General features: G+C 34.8%; 1 protein-coding gene across 4 annotated transcripts in view; it reads right to left on the bottom strand.

Annotated features, from left to right (window-relative positions):
• Positions 1 to 2,935: 2,935 nt before the first annotated feature.
• LOC124366349 (transmembrane protein 19) overlaps positions 2,936 to 16,673 on the bottom strand; it is a 35,635-nt gene continuing 21,897 nt past the window's right edge. For 3 of the 4 annotated variants that reach the window (XM_046822838.1, XM_046822840.1, XM_046822841.1), the window contains exons 5-9: positions 10,801 to 10,950; positions 9,403 to 9,507; positions 7,228 to 7,443; positions 3,261 to 3,438; positions 2,936 to 3,074 (exon numbers count right to left, since the gene is read on the bottom strand). In XM_046822838.1, coding sequence (XP_046678794.1) covers positions 3,281 to 3,438; positions 7,228 to 7,443; positions 9,403 to 9,507; positions 10,801 to 10,950 — 629 coding nt within the window. In that variant the 3' untranslated portion in view covers positions 2,936 to 3,074; positions 3,261 to 3,280. Of the gene's footprint in view, positions 3,075 to 3,260; positions 3,439 to 7,227; positions 7,444 to 9,402; positions 9,508 to 10,638; positions 10,766 to 10,800; positions 10,951 to 16,673 lie in introns of all 4 variants that reach the window. The other variant, XM_046822839.1, reaches the window with a different exon arrangement.

Below are 16,673 nucleotides of genomic sequence, written 5' to 3'. Positions count from 1 at the left end.
TCCAAGGTGCAAGGGTAATTAAATAGGTCTAGTCTACCGCGGGAGATGACTGTTGGAGTTGGTGGGGTTTGTTCCCTAACCTCAGAGGTTCTTGCTAGCCTCAACATAAGGGTGTGCCACCCCTGCCTGCTTTGACTAGAGAGGCTGGTTCAGAGATGGACTCCCCTTCTTTCGAGGGGACATGACTTGAGATTAGTGCCCTAAATTCTTCATGTATCTCGACAGGAGGCGGCCCCTATCCCCAACCTTACCTATCCAGAATATCCTGTCACTCCGTAAGCAGTGCAAAGGTCCTTTAAGGACTAGGTGCAATTTATAAACTTCTTGTCCTAAGAGAACAAAAAAACCAAAGTAGGATTCTCAAACCTACATATGTAAAAAAATTTTCTTTGTCGGGACAAGGCAAACTTTACTATGGTACTAAAAATATAATTGACTTCAAGTACATGACAAGGACTGAAGTAAGCGTTTTTCAACCGAAGTAGGTTTCCGAGACCTTTGTATTTGTACGTTTGATCAGGGAAACAAGACAGACTCCAGCTGTTGGCAATATAATTAATGAATTATATAATATTAACGAACCAGAAATGCTCTTATACATAATATAAGAGCTCGATTAAAGTCTGATACTCTTAAGCATGAACAATGAAATAATATTTAGCTTACCTGATGTATGCCTACTGTTTGAAAAGTTTCATAGAACTCCATAATATTACATCTTGAGTGCTTTTACTAAGTGTTACAAGGATTTCTATTTCGGAAATTGTTTGTGGAATCGCAGGTATCTAGTGAGTAATAAAACCTACATTTCACTTTTTCATTTGATGTTACGTCTGGAATTGCTACCTCAAAATGGTTTTCAACTACGTGAAACGTGAGTTTTAAATGTTTGCTATTATATTGCAATGAATTGCTCATACAAATTTATAAATTTTAGAATGCAATGGGAAAACACTTATAAATTAGAAATAATTTCATTATTTGAAAACATTCTTTAAATTGTGCATTAATGTTGCCAAGCAATAAATGTAATAATTTTCTTTTCTGCCTCTAAAACAAACATTTGTTACCAAAAATATTATGAAAATATATAGTTTGTAGGACATTTTTCTGTTATTGACTGTAAAATTACTTTAAATGTTATAAACTAATTATAAGTTAATTATTTTAGTTGGAAGTCAGAAATTTTGTTTTGCAATTATTGTCCAATAAAGTAATTAACGCCTTGACCATGTCTGTGCTGAATAAGTACTCCCCAGTTGTGATGTTAAGAGCCCAGGGGGTGCTAAGGCATCATCTCCTTTTTGTCCAGTCGTTTTGTGTTTGGAAGAACATAAATATAAGGCCTTTCTCGTATTTTAACCTGGATCTGACTTTTGTCAAACTTATTTTTCAAGAAAAACATCTACGACATTGTTTTATGATATATCCAGACTGATACATCATCTCTGACATACACCAAATTCAAGTGAAATTTGTGATTATTCTGACTTATTAGTAAAATTAGGTGAACCCATAATGATTAGTTCCCTGACAGTAGTGTATTCTTCAACGGCTTTGTGACTCTTAGTGTTTACTTCAATGGAATTGTTACTTTTAGTGATTACTTTTATGCCATTGTCACTTTTTGCGTTTTCTTCAACGCTATTGTCATTTTTAGTGTTTTCTTTAATGGCATTTCCACTTTTATTGTGTGCTTCAAAGTCATTGTCCCTCTTAGAGTTTTCTTCAATGCCATTGTCGCTTTTAGTGTTTTCTTTAATGGCATTGTCGTTTTTAGTGTTTTCTTCAATGGCATTTCCACTTTTATTGTGTGCTTCTATGTCATTGTTGCTTTTAGTGTTTACTTCAAAGCCATTGTCTTATCAGTGTTGTCTTCAACGATATTGTCGCACGTAGTGTTTCCTTCAACACTATTGTCACTTTAAGTGTGTACTTCAAAGTCATTGTCCCTCTTAGAGTTTTCTTCAATGCCATTGTCGCTTTTAGTGTTTTCTTTAATGGCATTGTCGTTTTTAGTGTTTTCTTCAATGGCATTTCCACTTTTATTGTGTGCTTCTATGTCATTGTTGCTTTTAGTGTTTACTTCAAAGCCATTGTCTTATCAGTGTTGTCTTCAACGATATTGTCGCACGTAGTGTTTCCTTCAACACTATTGTCACTTTAAGTGTGTACTTCAAAGTCATTGTCCCTCTTAGAGTTTTCTTCAATGCCATTGTCGCTTTTAGTGTTTTCTTTAATGGCATTGTCGTTTTTTAGTATTTTCTTCATTAGCATTTCCACTTTTATTGTGTGCTTCTATGTCATTGTTGCTTTTAGTGTTTACTTCAAAGCCATTGTCTTATCAGTGTTGTCTTCAACGATATTGTCGCGTGTAGTGTTTCCTTCAACACTATTGTCACTTTTAGTGTGTACTTCAAAGTAATTGTCCCTCTTAGTGTTTACTTCAATGCCATTGTCGCTTGTAATGTTTTCTTCAACACCATTATGACTTTTAGTGTGTACTTCAACACCATTGGTCGCTTTTAGTGTTTTTCTCTAATGGTTATGTCACCTTTAGTGTTTTTCTTCGATGGCTTTATCACTTTTACATGACTCATTAGAAAATAAATTGTGTTATGAACTTAATTTTGCCAAAAGCTTTAGGAAACTTGTAGGGACATTTATTAAAAGATTGTATGAATGTTTTATTTTAAATCTATGAACCATTAGCAGTCATAAAAAGTTCCAGATGACCCAAGATCCCAAAAAAATTTGTTGTTACAGCAAGACTAAAGTTATGATAGCATGAATATTGATGGCACCTTCCATTTTTGTTCAGTTAAAACTTCACATTTTTCAAATAAATGACGACAGTAACATTTCTACTACAGTATCAAATAAGTCAACTAACAAGAACATAATACATCAATGAATTTTCAGTAATAGACGGTAATAAAAAATAACTGTTTTGTACATTTTATTCCAAAAATGACAATAGTCCATAAAAATATTTACAAATGATTATACACAAATACACCTATCACAATGCTCACAGGCTGAGGTGGGAGGTCACATGGCAACATGAATGGTTCCTGAAACACATCACAAAATTATTTGTATTATTTTCTAGAAAGTCAAAAAAAGCTCTATTCCAAATCAAAATCGTTTGAGTTTGAATCACCTTTTATAGAAAAAAGGTGAAATTTTCATTCAATTTTAAATATGATATTGATTCATGTGTGCTTAAGTGCGGAATATCTCAAATAAATTATACATACCATTGTTTAAGCTTTGCAGCCTACGGCCAGAGCAAATTGGCCAGGATGGGTGTAACAAGTCCCATCACGATGCTAGACAGCAAATTGACACTGTGGTTGTCCAAAATACTGATGCCACTGATGTGCTTGACACCCGGCCCCGGCACCTCTACGATGCGCTGTGTGCGCTTGTCAAGACCTGTTCACACACATCAAATATCCCATATACCAATCTGAATGTGGAGATTTCACTTTCCCTGAATGATTTTTATACTAGCCCTATACCTTTTTATTCACATGGAAACTAAGTTTTTTTTTTAACTGGTATGAAAGTATGATTGGAGCAGTTTAGATTTTAGGAGAAAAATGCTTTGACTAAAAAAGAAGAGTTTTGAAGCAAAGTCGGAATTTTATTTTCCAAACTAGAGGAATTTATTTTTAACAACATTTTAACCCTCTGACGCGAATGTATCAGCAAATGTAGTTACCGCTACGGTGGAACATGTTTAACAAAGTTAGTAAGTATTTACGAATACATAGGTGTAATAATGCCTTAATAGTTAATTTTGGTCAGAACTAATGATTTTCTTTCAATTAAATACTTCTAATAAAACTCACAATACATCTAATATAATAATTTTTGTATATGCTTAAAACTGTTGATTACTGTCAGAAAAAAAAAAAAAAAAAAAAAAATGTCTAATCAGCAGTTGATTTCCAAACCTGAAATATCATTTTGGCAACTTATCATAGCTTTGAGATAAAATATCACCATATCATACAATTCATTCAGAAAAATCAATTTCACAAATTTAAATAATCCTCAAACATATCTAAGTAGGGCAATATTACCATTTTGTTTACTGAAGCCTTTGTAACTGCAATAGCTGACAGAAGCCGATTGGATATTGAAGATATTCTACAAAATACAACAACTAGAATGAAAATCTTTACCAACATATGATCCTTGTTTTGTCTACAATGTTCTCTTAGACATGCTTAGTCGGAATAGTTCAAGACCACATGCCGGGCTATCAGCATGATGTTTTTATATGACATCAAACACGTGACATCATTACAAATATAAGTCAGATTATGATGACTATATAGACTAAATTTTGTATTATTATTTGATATGATATATTTTATATATTAATTCTGACAGCACTGATCTAATGACTCATTGCATAAAAATCCTATTTCAGAGTACATGTCTAGAGATCGATATCAATATATCTTTCGTCTTGCATTTTTCCGATAACACACTATGTACAGAAAAATTACAAAAATCAAAGTAATAGTAGATATTACAAGAAAAACATTTTCAGAGCATTTAGAACCTTTCCGAAATCCATATACCGATGAGTCTTCTCCTCTTCAAAAGCCAGCTAGGTTTCAAGCAATACATTTCTTTAAAAAGAAGTCGACTTGGAATTTATTCCGCGTCGACTGTTGTTTACAGTTAACAGTACTTATTGTGTGATTTTGAAATGTTAAATATATATATATAATATACTTTCAAATATTTAACCCTTTGCGCTAGAGAGGTCAGCATCACTGGCCACACCAAGGATGCAGACAGCTCACGATTGTTTTGCTGTAGTTTGTCCTCACAACTCGTATGGCCAGTACAGATGGCTGCGTTGTTTCATTGACAGTTTGGCGGCCACATTTTTGTTTGCCTCCCCAGATCGGAATTATTTTTCAATATCCTCCGTGTCTTAGCATAGTAACTTAAAATGTTTAAATAAAAAATAATTTAAATTTATTTTCAATGAATTTTTCTAATACGAAGATAAACATACATTTGTGAAATTTTACTCTGATACGTACCTGTATATTGTTAACAAAGATATATAAGAAAAATGTTATAAAGTAGGCCTTTACAGTTATTTTATACTCAGACATGAACTATTTTACATTTTTCTCAGTCTTTACATTTTTTTTTACGGAATACAAATTTTAAAAATACACACCTATGTGTAGTCAAGAATAGTTAGCACACGTCTTCTAGCAAAATTTTCTAGGTTTCTATCCCTTTTATCACTTTAGTGTCCCACTACACGTCATTCGTCTTATTTGCACAGTCAATGTTTAGGGAAGAATTATAGGCTAGTTTAAAATTTACTGCTTTACTTAAAAATTACTTAAAAACAAAAACAAAATTAGAAAATATCTGCTACGTTTATTGGCCAGTAGAGCTGGCCATACGAGCTCCAAGGACAAATTATAAATACTGCTTTCGAGTGCATAGGGTTAACGTTAAAATCGTAAATACACATACTTACTATATACAGGGTGTCAATTAAGTCTGGAACCTCTTTTTTAATTTTTGAACCACAATAGAAAGAAATACCAAAGTTCACACGTGCTTACTGGTGTGATAGTAACGCACACATCTGCCCAATTACCGACCAGATAATCCCTTTGGTTGACGGTCCACAAGGAGTCAGACAAAATTCTTAAATAGCAGCATAGGTCAAGTTTGGTATCAAATTAAAGGTCTTACTTAGCAGAGTATAATGCCGCAAATCGGACTTAAAAAGGTGGATTCATTCAGTAGTTATAGCTATTTGAGTTTTAAAACAATTGAACAATGTAAATTATTAAGTATTACAAGTAAACACCAATTTTTAAGTACCTGTGATCAAAGTAAGTGTTCAAAATGTTCCGCTCCCATTGTTTGGCAATGTCCTAGGCGGTTCTAAAAGCTATCCACTGCATTTTGAAGGTAGTCACGAGGAATATGTTGAGCTTCTTGGACTATGAGATTTCTTAGGTGCGCCAAATCTCGAGGCTTAGTACGATAAACTTTATCTTTGAGGTATCCCCAAAGAAAAAAATCCAGCGGAGATAAATCAGGGGAACGAGCAGGCCACTCTACTGCACCACGTCTTCCAATCCATCTGTGAAGGAATATTGTATCCAAGTATTCTCTAACAAGGAGAGCAAAGTGTGGTGGGGCGCCATCTTGTTGGAAATAAATTCTTTGAAATTGTCGACCAAGAGCAGCTTGTAGTGCAGGAATTATCTCATTTTGGAGCATTGCTAGATACGAGTCACCATTTAAATTACCATTGATAAATAATGGGCCCATAATTTGATTTCCTATAATACCTGCCCAAACGTTAAGTTTCTGTGGATGCTGTGTATGACTCAATCTGCCACTTTCACATTCTAACAGTAGTTGTGTTATTGGTAATAATTATTGATTCCTGGCTTCGATTACTACATTGTCAGATGATGGGAGGGGAACATTTTGAACACTTACTTTGATCATAGGTATTTAAAAATTGGTGTTTACTTGTAATATTTAATAATTTACATTATTCAATTGTTTTAAAATTCAAATAGCTATAACTACTGAATGAATCCACCTTTTTAAGTCCGGTTTGCGGCATTGTACTCTGCTAAGTAAGACCTTTAATTTGATACCAAACTTGACCTATGCTGCTATTTAAGAATTTTGTCTGACTCCTTGTGGACCGTCCCCCAAAGGGATTATCCGGTCGGTAATTAGGGAGATGTGTGCGTTACTATCACCAGTAAGCACGTGTGAACTTTGGTATTTCTTTCTATTGTGGTTCAAAAATTAAAAAAGAGGTTCCAGACTTAATTGACACCCTGTATAGTACAAATTTATTTTTGGTGTGCTTGATCCATATTAGAGATGTAGCCTCGAAAAGTGTTTGATGAACTCATCATTGAACAGTACCTGATGATGAATTCTTAGAATTGAAATGTACATCGTACGAAATAAAAAATACATCAAAAAGTGTTAAAAAGGTTTATTATTGTATATAAGTTTATTTTTGTTTGAAAAGTATACACTTAAGATTGAATTGACCACATAATTCATATTAAACGAGTTATAATTTAAATAAACAAAGGATATTTGAAATGTAAAACATTTAAAAGATTAAATGGTAGAGAAATTTGTTTTAACTTTGCCTCGTAAATAAAAACACTATCTTATCATGTCACATACCTGAAAACTGTACGGTGGCACCCAGGAAGGAGTCCACCAAGCTACCAGCAAGACCGGCAAAGGCACCCCACAGAATGATCGGCCACTGCACCGGACTGCGCGCCAGTTGCACCGGATCCACGAGGTACCATACAGCCAAATAGTAGGCTGCACCAATCACCAAGCCACCGAACAGACTGAACAGCAACCCGGCAGGTGAGACCCCACCATTGGTGCCTATCATTTAGATTTCCATGAGTTCTCAATTTTTCACAAACAGATGTAACCCATGAGTATGAGCATAATACGAGCAATCTGTAGATCAAATTATCTTCACCATAGCTTAGAAGTAATACTGTATCTCTCATACTTAGAGCTCATGAGTTTGATTCAGAGAGGTCAGTAAAATTTGCAAAAGAGTTTTGATCTATTTCCAAATGCCATCATAAAGGACTTCCTTTTACAAGAAATCCAAGGCAAATTGCATCATAAAACATTTCTCGCATACTTTTGATCTATTCTCGTGTTCCCAACAGATAGTAGAAAAAACTAGCTTCCACCTAACCTATTGTCCTTCCACCAGTGGAGCTTGAATGGTTTATGGATGGTTCTAAAACAAAAAGTGGCACAGGCACTCAAATTGTGGGAGTGAGACCATGTAGGGAGCTGGTGGTCCATATGGCTCCTTATCCCACAGTCTTTTAGACAGAAATTGCAGCCATAATGGAATGTGCTCGTGAGAATCTTTGCAGAAGACAAAGAAATAAGACGATTAGCATTTTCACAGATAGCAAGGCAGCATTAAAGACATTGAACTCTTGTGTGTTCAACTCCAAACTTGTCTGGGATTGCAATCAAGTTGTTTCTTCCCTTAGCAGAATCATCAATACGACAGTTGGTTAGGTTCCTGGTAATGAGGGAATCTCTGGGAACGAAAGCTGGTCAACTTGAGCAGCGTCTAACATGACGGAACCCCCACCGTTCTGTGGTATTTCTAGGTGTGAATCCTCGAAGTAAGCTCATGCTGAACATGAGAGAAGGTGGAGGCTGCATACGGGTCTGACAATGAGCAGAATGATCCTACAGCCGCCTTCCCCTAGGGTGTTATCTGACCTTCTCTCTCTAAGTCGATTGATGTCTTCTCGGGTTATGGGCCTGATTACAGGACATGGTCACTTGAGGAAACATCTTCACAGAGTAAGCATTCTTCTGAAGGATCTGCTTTTGTAGAATGTGTGCTGAACACTGCTCTTTGACTGTCCTGCAGTAGCAAAAGAACGCTACACCATCTTTGGTAGTTTTGACAAGGGTGGTGAATTTCCCCAGGAGGACCTGATAGGTTGTTTGCGGTGGTTTGTAGAACTCCTGAAATCATACTGGTTGGCCTCATGGTATACTTCTGGGGTGTGCAAAATGCCATTGAGGCATAAGTGCATGGTAATAGACCGCCCCTTAGAAGAAGAACACTATATCTCACACTCAGAGCTCATGAGTTTGATTTCCAGGGAGGTCATAAAAATTTGTAATCGGGTTTGGATCATTTTCCTTAAAAACGTCTACTATAATAAAATAAAATTTCATTAGAAAGGACTTGGTATATAATAGTATATTAGTATAATAGTTCTGTGTAAAAGTGTAATTATTGATCTGTTCTTGTGTTTTCCAACAAATTGCAGAAAAAACTAGCAACAAATCATCCTAAGATTATTCCACAGCTTTTTCAGTTTGCAGTTACCCATGCTGTTTTATAACATTATATAATTAGATAGTACGAATTTTTGATATTTTCCACTGTTATACGCTGTAAAAGTTATAATGATGGAAATGTCTAAAATCCTACTATTTTTTCAAATTATCCAACATTTAAACAAACTTTTCAGTTATATTTGAGGTTCTTTCTTCTTTTATTATAAAAACACCAACAACATCAAATGTTACATATTTACTTACTGTGTAACTGATCAAATTACATTAACACAAAAATACTTAAATATTATATGTCCCTTTTAATAAAATTTTAAAAAATGAGAAAAACTCAACATAACAATAAGAAGTTACAATTTTGCTCAATTTAGTACATCCGATGCTATTTGACTAGTAAATTCTTATTTGGGTGCAATCACTACTGACTTCATGCAATGGAAAATTAATTAAATTAGCAGATGAAATTTAAGTCCGCCGCAATCTCCAACCCACCTCTGGGGACCCGGCGGCCCGTAGTAACAAGGAATGGGCTGCTGCTGCCCACCACGGTGCCCAGTTCAGATGCCCACGTGTCACCATTACAGCAAGCCAACACTCCTGTCACACATAACAAATATATTAAACCTTACCGTTAAAAGTTCTTTTATTTCAATGCATGATGTGCAATTTCAATTAGTCTTATTTACTAATAAGAATTGTGAGTAAAATGAATCAGTACAAGACTAAACTAAGTTATTGTGTGCAAAGGAAGTTCTTTCTTGTTCAAGAATAAGTTTTCATCTTAGTATCAATTTTGCTGTTTGACTGTTATTTTCTTGGAAGAACACCACTACAAAGCAAAAAGGTGTAAACAAATCAAACAGAAAAGGTTGCTTCTTATTTTAAGAAATTTATTTTTTTTTTTACCCTTTTATTAGTGCCCCCTGTTTACCAGACGTCACAAAAAAATAGTTAAACATTTTTAAAACAAACTATTTATTTATTTAGAAACATTTTCCTATTTATAAACGTATGGTTTTACATAAAAAACACGATTGTAGTATATAAGTATAAGATTTAATTACCGTAGGATATCATTACAGTGACTTTTAGAACAAGAGTCTAAACCAAATGTGGCTGATCTGACAAATGTTACACTGATGTGTCCTGCCAATATCCATGAGGAATGATTTTGGTCATTAATCTTAGTCAAATCTCCTTGGAAGAAGGGGAAGCCAGCTCTGAACCAGCCTCTCCAGTCAAAGGCAGGGGTGGCACACTCTTATGTCTAGGCTAGTAATAGCCCTTAACACTTCAGGAGCCCCACCAACTCCAACAGTCATCTCCCGCAGTAGACTAGACCTATTGAATTACCCTTGCACCCCAGTATATCGTCATTTGCGGTTAGTGATGTGCCGCTCCTGGACATCCATAAGGTTGCCCAGATTTAAGTGACACATTGGTTTTTTATGTGCCCAGTGGTAGGTTCAACTGGAAGGTATAAACAAGCCAGAAGTGAACTCTCTTGGGATCTGCCACTGTTACACAACACCTACAAGTGGAACGGAAGTAGAAGTAGTGACTTACCGACAATTCCAAGGGCAAGCCAGGACCCACGGTAATCGTCATGGAAGTCTATTGGCCTCTCTCCGCAGCCTGAGTCTAGGATGTACAGGAATGCCAACTGTAGAGCCATACCACTGTTACACAACACCTACAAGTGGAACGGAAGTAGAAGTAGTGCCTTACCGACAATTCCAAGGGCAAGCCAGGACCCACGGTAATCGTCATGGAAGTCTATGGGCCTCTCTCCGCAGCCTGAGTCTAGGATGTACAGGAATGCCAACTGTAGAGCCATGCCACTGTTACACAACACCTACAAGTGGAACGGAAGTAGAAGTAGTGACTTACCGACAATTCCAAGGGCAAGCCAAGACCCACGGTAATCGTCATGGAAGTCTATTGGCCTCTCTCCGCAGCCTGAGTCTAGGATGTACAGGAATGCCAACTGTAGAGCCATGCCACTGTTACACAACACCTGTACCCAGTTGCGTTGTCCTCCTGGAACCAACTGTGTTGTTAAGATTAGTGAATACATTTTATTTTTATATATAATATGTGTTCTTTTTACTATTTTTTATACTACAAAGATTTAAAAATGTAATTTTAAATAAACATATGCAAAGAAGTATTAATGAGAATATTTTTGCAATGCATATCATCTCTTATCTGTTAGAATGTTTCACAAAATTATTGTTGTGGTGGATAATTATTAATTTTATTCTTATTCTTCCAAAGTAAATAAATATTAAAATGAATCCTAATTCTACAAATGTTGTTATGCTTCAAAACTAAGAAATAACTTGGTGATATTGTTCCAACATTGCTGTTAAAACAAACTTTATAAATATTGTTAACAATGTCAAGTAAATCATTAGAATTTAGAACTGTTATAAGTAATTAAATATACAATCAACATGTTTTATCATTAAATTTCTTTTTACGCTTGTAATTTGTTAGTGTGGAATTCTTAGAAATCTTATATAACTATAATAAGATAAATATATCAAGTTTGTAATATTTTAGATGTAAATCTATGGGTTTTAAAACAACATGTTTGTTAATTTTTTGTATAAAATATTATTATGTTTCGTACATTGACACTTTTCTTGCTATGTTTTTATAACATAGAACAGGGGTCGGTTATAATACACAAACTTTTAAGAGGAGTTGGTTTTGAACTTTGAGAGTCATGTTCGGTGAATTTATGCAGACTTTTTTTGTAATTGCTGCCATGTGGACGATTGCAATAGGTTGATTTTTTTATACAAATGTACCTAAAAAATTCACGACTAGGTTACTTACGCCTTAAACAAAATGAAATATGGTGTTTTTGAACGGATATAACAAACATTTTCTAAACATTTTGTTATGGACATTATTTTATATCTAAAGGGTGGTCCAATCAAAACGCACCATGTTAACTGTAAATAAAACAAAAAGTTTTCAAAGAATTATCCTAATATTTTTTATTTTGATAGAAAGATGTATGAAAAATTATGCGTGAAACAAAATATCGGCCAAATGCTCGCCTCTATCCGATATTTTTAGTGACTGTGAGACATAATTGAGGTTCAATAACTCTGACAATTGAAGTTCAATGTCTTAATGTGCTGAATTCTGAATTGTCTCATCCTTTAGATCTTAAATTGTGCTTGGGTTATTGATGTACACTTTTTCTTTTAAATATCCCCAAAAAAAGGTCCAACAGGGTCAAAGCACATGATCATGACAGCCAATTAACATAGCCACAACATGAGATAACACAGCCATTGAATTTCTTACACAAAAGAGCCATTGTTTCATTGGTTGTGGGGCACGTGAAACCATCCTGTTGGAATCAAATATCATCTAGGTCCATATCCTCAATCTCGGGCCACAAGAAGTCCATTATGATCTCACAATAGTGAACACCATTCACGGTAATTGCTTGGCCATCCCCGAGGAGGGTTCACTTCTGGCTGGTTTATATCTTCCAGTTAAACGCACATTGGGTACAGCAAAAACTCACGTGTCACTTAAATCTGGGCAACCTTATGGATGTTCAGGAGTAGCACATCACTAACTACAAATGTAGAGGTTCTGATGTGCAAGGGTAATTCGATATGTCTAGTCTACTGCGGGAGATGACTGTTAGAGTTGTGGGGTTCGTTCCCTAAGTATCAGAGGTTCTTATTAGCCTCTACAAGGGTGTGCCACCCCCTGCCTGCTTTGACTGGAGAGGCTGGTTCAGAGCTGGCATCTCCTTCTTCCGAGGTGACATGACTTGAGATTAGTGACCTAAACTTTTCCTCGTGAATCTTCGACAGGAGGCGGCCCCTACCCCCCAACCTCAATCATCCAGAATATCCAGTAACTCCGGAAGCAGCACAAAGGTCCTTATAGGACTAGGTGCGATTTTCAAAGCTCCTATCTGAAGCCTAGAGATTTATCACTGAGAGGAAATTGACCCACTTTATATAGTGAGAAATGTGATCAAGTTTTCTCAAATATAACAAATCTTGGAGCATAAGTTTTCCTCAGTGAAAGAATATCACAAATATCCTGAGTTAAACTGTTTCCCAGCACAGGAAATACATAATGTATAGTTGAAAATACCAAGGAATAAATCATGTGCAGTTTTAATGACACAGGAACTAAAGTTAATCTATTCAAAATTCTTAATTTGCTCACTGGACATTGAGAATTATTTTCAACACGCTTAAAACACGTAGCTAAGTGTAAATTAGATTTATGTAATAAGGATTCCACCACAGCCATAGTTTGTGGTTAACGTTAAAAAAAGTGTTGTTATCTATAATTTTTTACCAAAGAGTAAGTGAGATTAATGATTATTTAACTGTCACTAACCAGCCAAATGGATTTTATACATGTTACTTGGTTTTCAACCAAATGGTTACAAACTCCGATTTTCTCAATACTGACCATATCAACTTTCTCAACAGGGCTAGACTATAGACTATTAGACTATTTTCTCAAAGAGATTATAGAACACATCACCAGCTCAGGTAGTGAGTCCAGTAAGTCATTGATAACTTAGCCTTACCCTTATATACAATATATATAAAGACATTATTACAATATATATTATATTGTATACAATACTATACAATACTTTATATACAATATATATAAAGACATTATTACAATATATATTATATTACAATATATAAAGACATTAAGCCTGTAAAGCTTTTGGGAATGTATCTAGATAGTAGGTTAAGCTGGAATTATCACATTGAAGAACTGTGTAAAAAACTGGCAAGGGTAACCTATCTTTTGAGAAGGTTAAAAAACTGTGTATCAAGAAATATGCTAATTATAGCCTACTATGCATTTTTTCAATCTCATTTGCATTATGGCATAATCCTATGGGGTAACTATTGTAATTCCGAAAAAGTTTATATATAAGCAATATATGTATTAAACTTAATGTTTAAATTTTAGTGTAATTTTGTATTTACTATAATTTGTGTTCTTTGGCCTTTCTCTCACTTTTTCCCCAAAAAATTTCAAACATTAGTAAGGTATTAATGCGCAAAAATATTTCAGAATTATATATATATATATATATATAAGCAATATATGTATTAAACTTAATGTTTAAATTTTAGTGTAATTTTGTATTTACTATAATTTGTGTTCTTTGGCCTTTCTCTCACTTTTTCCAAAAAAATTTCAAACATTAGTAAGGTATTAATGCGCAAAAATATTTCAGAATTGTACGTTCAAATTACTTTACAGTCCAGGAGCCGTTGGAGGTCTATCTCATTTATTTTAAATTTAAAAATAAAACATTAGTAAGATATTAATTCACAAAAATATTGCAAAATTGTTCAGCCAAATGACATCACAGTCCTGATTCATTTTGCGGTTTATATTCTTTTATCGATATATTCATTTTCACTAAGAAATGAATTATCACATTGAAGAACTGTGTAAAAAACTGGCAAGGGTAACCTATCTTTTGAGAAGGTTAAAAAACTGTGTATCAAGAAATATGCTAATTATAGCCTACTATGCATTTTTTCAATCTCATTTGCATTATGGCATAATCCTATGGGGTAACTATTGTAATTCCGAAAAAGTTTTTGTATGGCAAAAAAAACCCTTAGGATAATAAAAAATGTTGAACCTAGGGCGTCGTGTGTAGAAATTTTAAAAGAACTAGAAGTAATGACCCTTTATAATATATATATATATACAGCGACGTAAATAGGGGGGGGCCACGCGGGGCATGTGCCCTGGCGCAGTTGTTGGGGGGGCGCCAAAACCGGCACAGCTTTTTCTAATAAAAAATTGTTGAAATATTTTTTAATGCGAGGTGTGATTTGCAAAAGAAAAATCATTATTATTATTATTTTTATTTGATTTAAGTTCTAAGAAAATGCAAAGTGAAATGATAGAATGCTATTCTGACTATTTACGAATCATGTTCTACGGTTCTGATGAACTTGTACAGAACGATTATGGGGAACTGTGGTATTGTGGAAGAAGACGCACTAGGACGGCGCGGGTAGAAGCACTTCTTCCCCTCGGCTCCCACCCGCAGCTCACCCATCCCTTAGCACCACACATGCCACATTGCCACAGACAAAACAATCGATGCCGCTGGCCTGACCTTGACTAAACAGATAATGCGTATTGTTGTTCAGTTGTGCCTACTATTGTTGACAATAGTTCATATTCTACTTATTTATACCATCATCAGTGGTTCGGTTCACGTTAAGTGGTGTTGCGGAGCTGTTTCTTTGAGTGTTACTAGCAATATTATTTTTGTGTTTGTGAATATTGTCTGTCGAAAAACTGTCTGGTGCGGAAAATCGCAACAGCGCTAAGAGAGAAAAAAAAAAGAAGCACATCAATCCTCGTTTTTCTTTCATAATGGCTAAATGAAAAAAAAGTAAAGGTTAGGTAAGATAGATATACGGACTTTGTTACTCTTGTATTTAATAAACTAATAAGATTAATGATTAACTTATTGAAACGCTTAAAAATATTATCATAATTAATTTGCTGTAACTGTAGCGGTTTTTGTTTTTTTAGATTGCTTGACTCTGTGTTTAAAAATATATATTGAAACACAGGGTTTAAGCTTTATCTTCTATAAGCTATTTCTTAGAAACGCTACAAGCAGCAAATCTAGTCATCGTTCACATTGAAGAGAACATTTCGCTTTAACCAGAATAAGAACGGTATAATTTATTTAAAAAAAAAATAGTATAGTAGGGCTGCTTGGTGCAGTATTGTTTATTTTAGCGTTAAACTATGCTTTTAGATAATACGGCAACAATTTAAACAGCTAAGTTCTACCACAAATTGACAAAATATACCAAGAATATTATTTTATCGAAGAAGGTAACTCGAATTTTATATTTTTTCAGATGAAATCAGGTGTTAGTACAAGTACGACTTTTGAAGATAGGAGGTCCATCAGCTGAACAGTCCAAGTCGTGTTTTTAATATGCTAATCATTGGTCGGGAAACTCTTCAGCTGGAAGAACTTTCCAGTGTCCAAGGTCACCCAGTGATGAGTCGAGGTTGAGAAGTGAGTGTATAACGGAGAAAAGTATAATATAATGGTACTTCTAGAGGTTGAAAATGATCCAACCATGTGGAGTTCTAAATCTCTTGATTCTAAAAAGATCGGGGAAATGGGCCTTGATCATTTCGGATGCAGGACAAGATGTTTTCTGTATCGAGATTATTGAATATGAAGGGAAAATAGAATGATCTTAAACAATATTTAGAGATGGGCGGGGAAGGTGACTAAACACGAGTGCGTTTACAAAAAATATTGCTAATGGTTAAAAAGTACAGAAAGGCAGTTATAGCCAAATCAAAACCAATCTTGTATTGTATCCTGAAAACTTTTTTCGACATGAACATACCATCCCCATAAGATTTTGCTATAGCAAGATGAAGGGTTCATCAGTGGAAGAAATTGAGTTGAACGGAATCCTGAGCATGAGAACTCCTTAATCACTACAGTGTGCTTTTTGTGCTTGGAATAAATAATATAGAATCTAGTTTAAGTTAAACGTTCTGCTATTGGAAAAAGAACAATACAAGGACATGATTTGGAAATGAAGAGGCACACTGGAAAGGGTGTTTTGTATGGTATCATTGATGTCAATCTTACATAGCATATGATGGAGCCATTACGAGGTCAATGAAAAACCTGGACTTTCAGTGACCTAGATGCGGTTAGGTTTTTGAGACCT

Source organism: Homalodisca vitripennis, chromosome 7 (assembly GCF_021130785.1).
Source record: "Homalodisca vitripennis isolate AUS2020 chromosome 7, UT_GWSS_2.1, whole genome shotgun sequence".
NCBI lineage: Eukaryota > Metazoa > Arthropoda > Insecta > Hemiptera > Cicadellidae > Homalodisca > Homalodisca vitripennis.
This window is presented reverse-complemented; position numbering and strand designations above follow the sequence as displayed.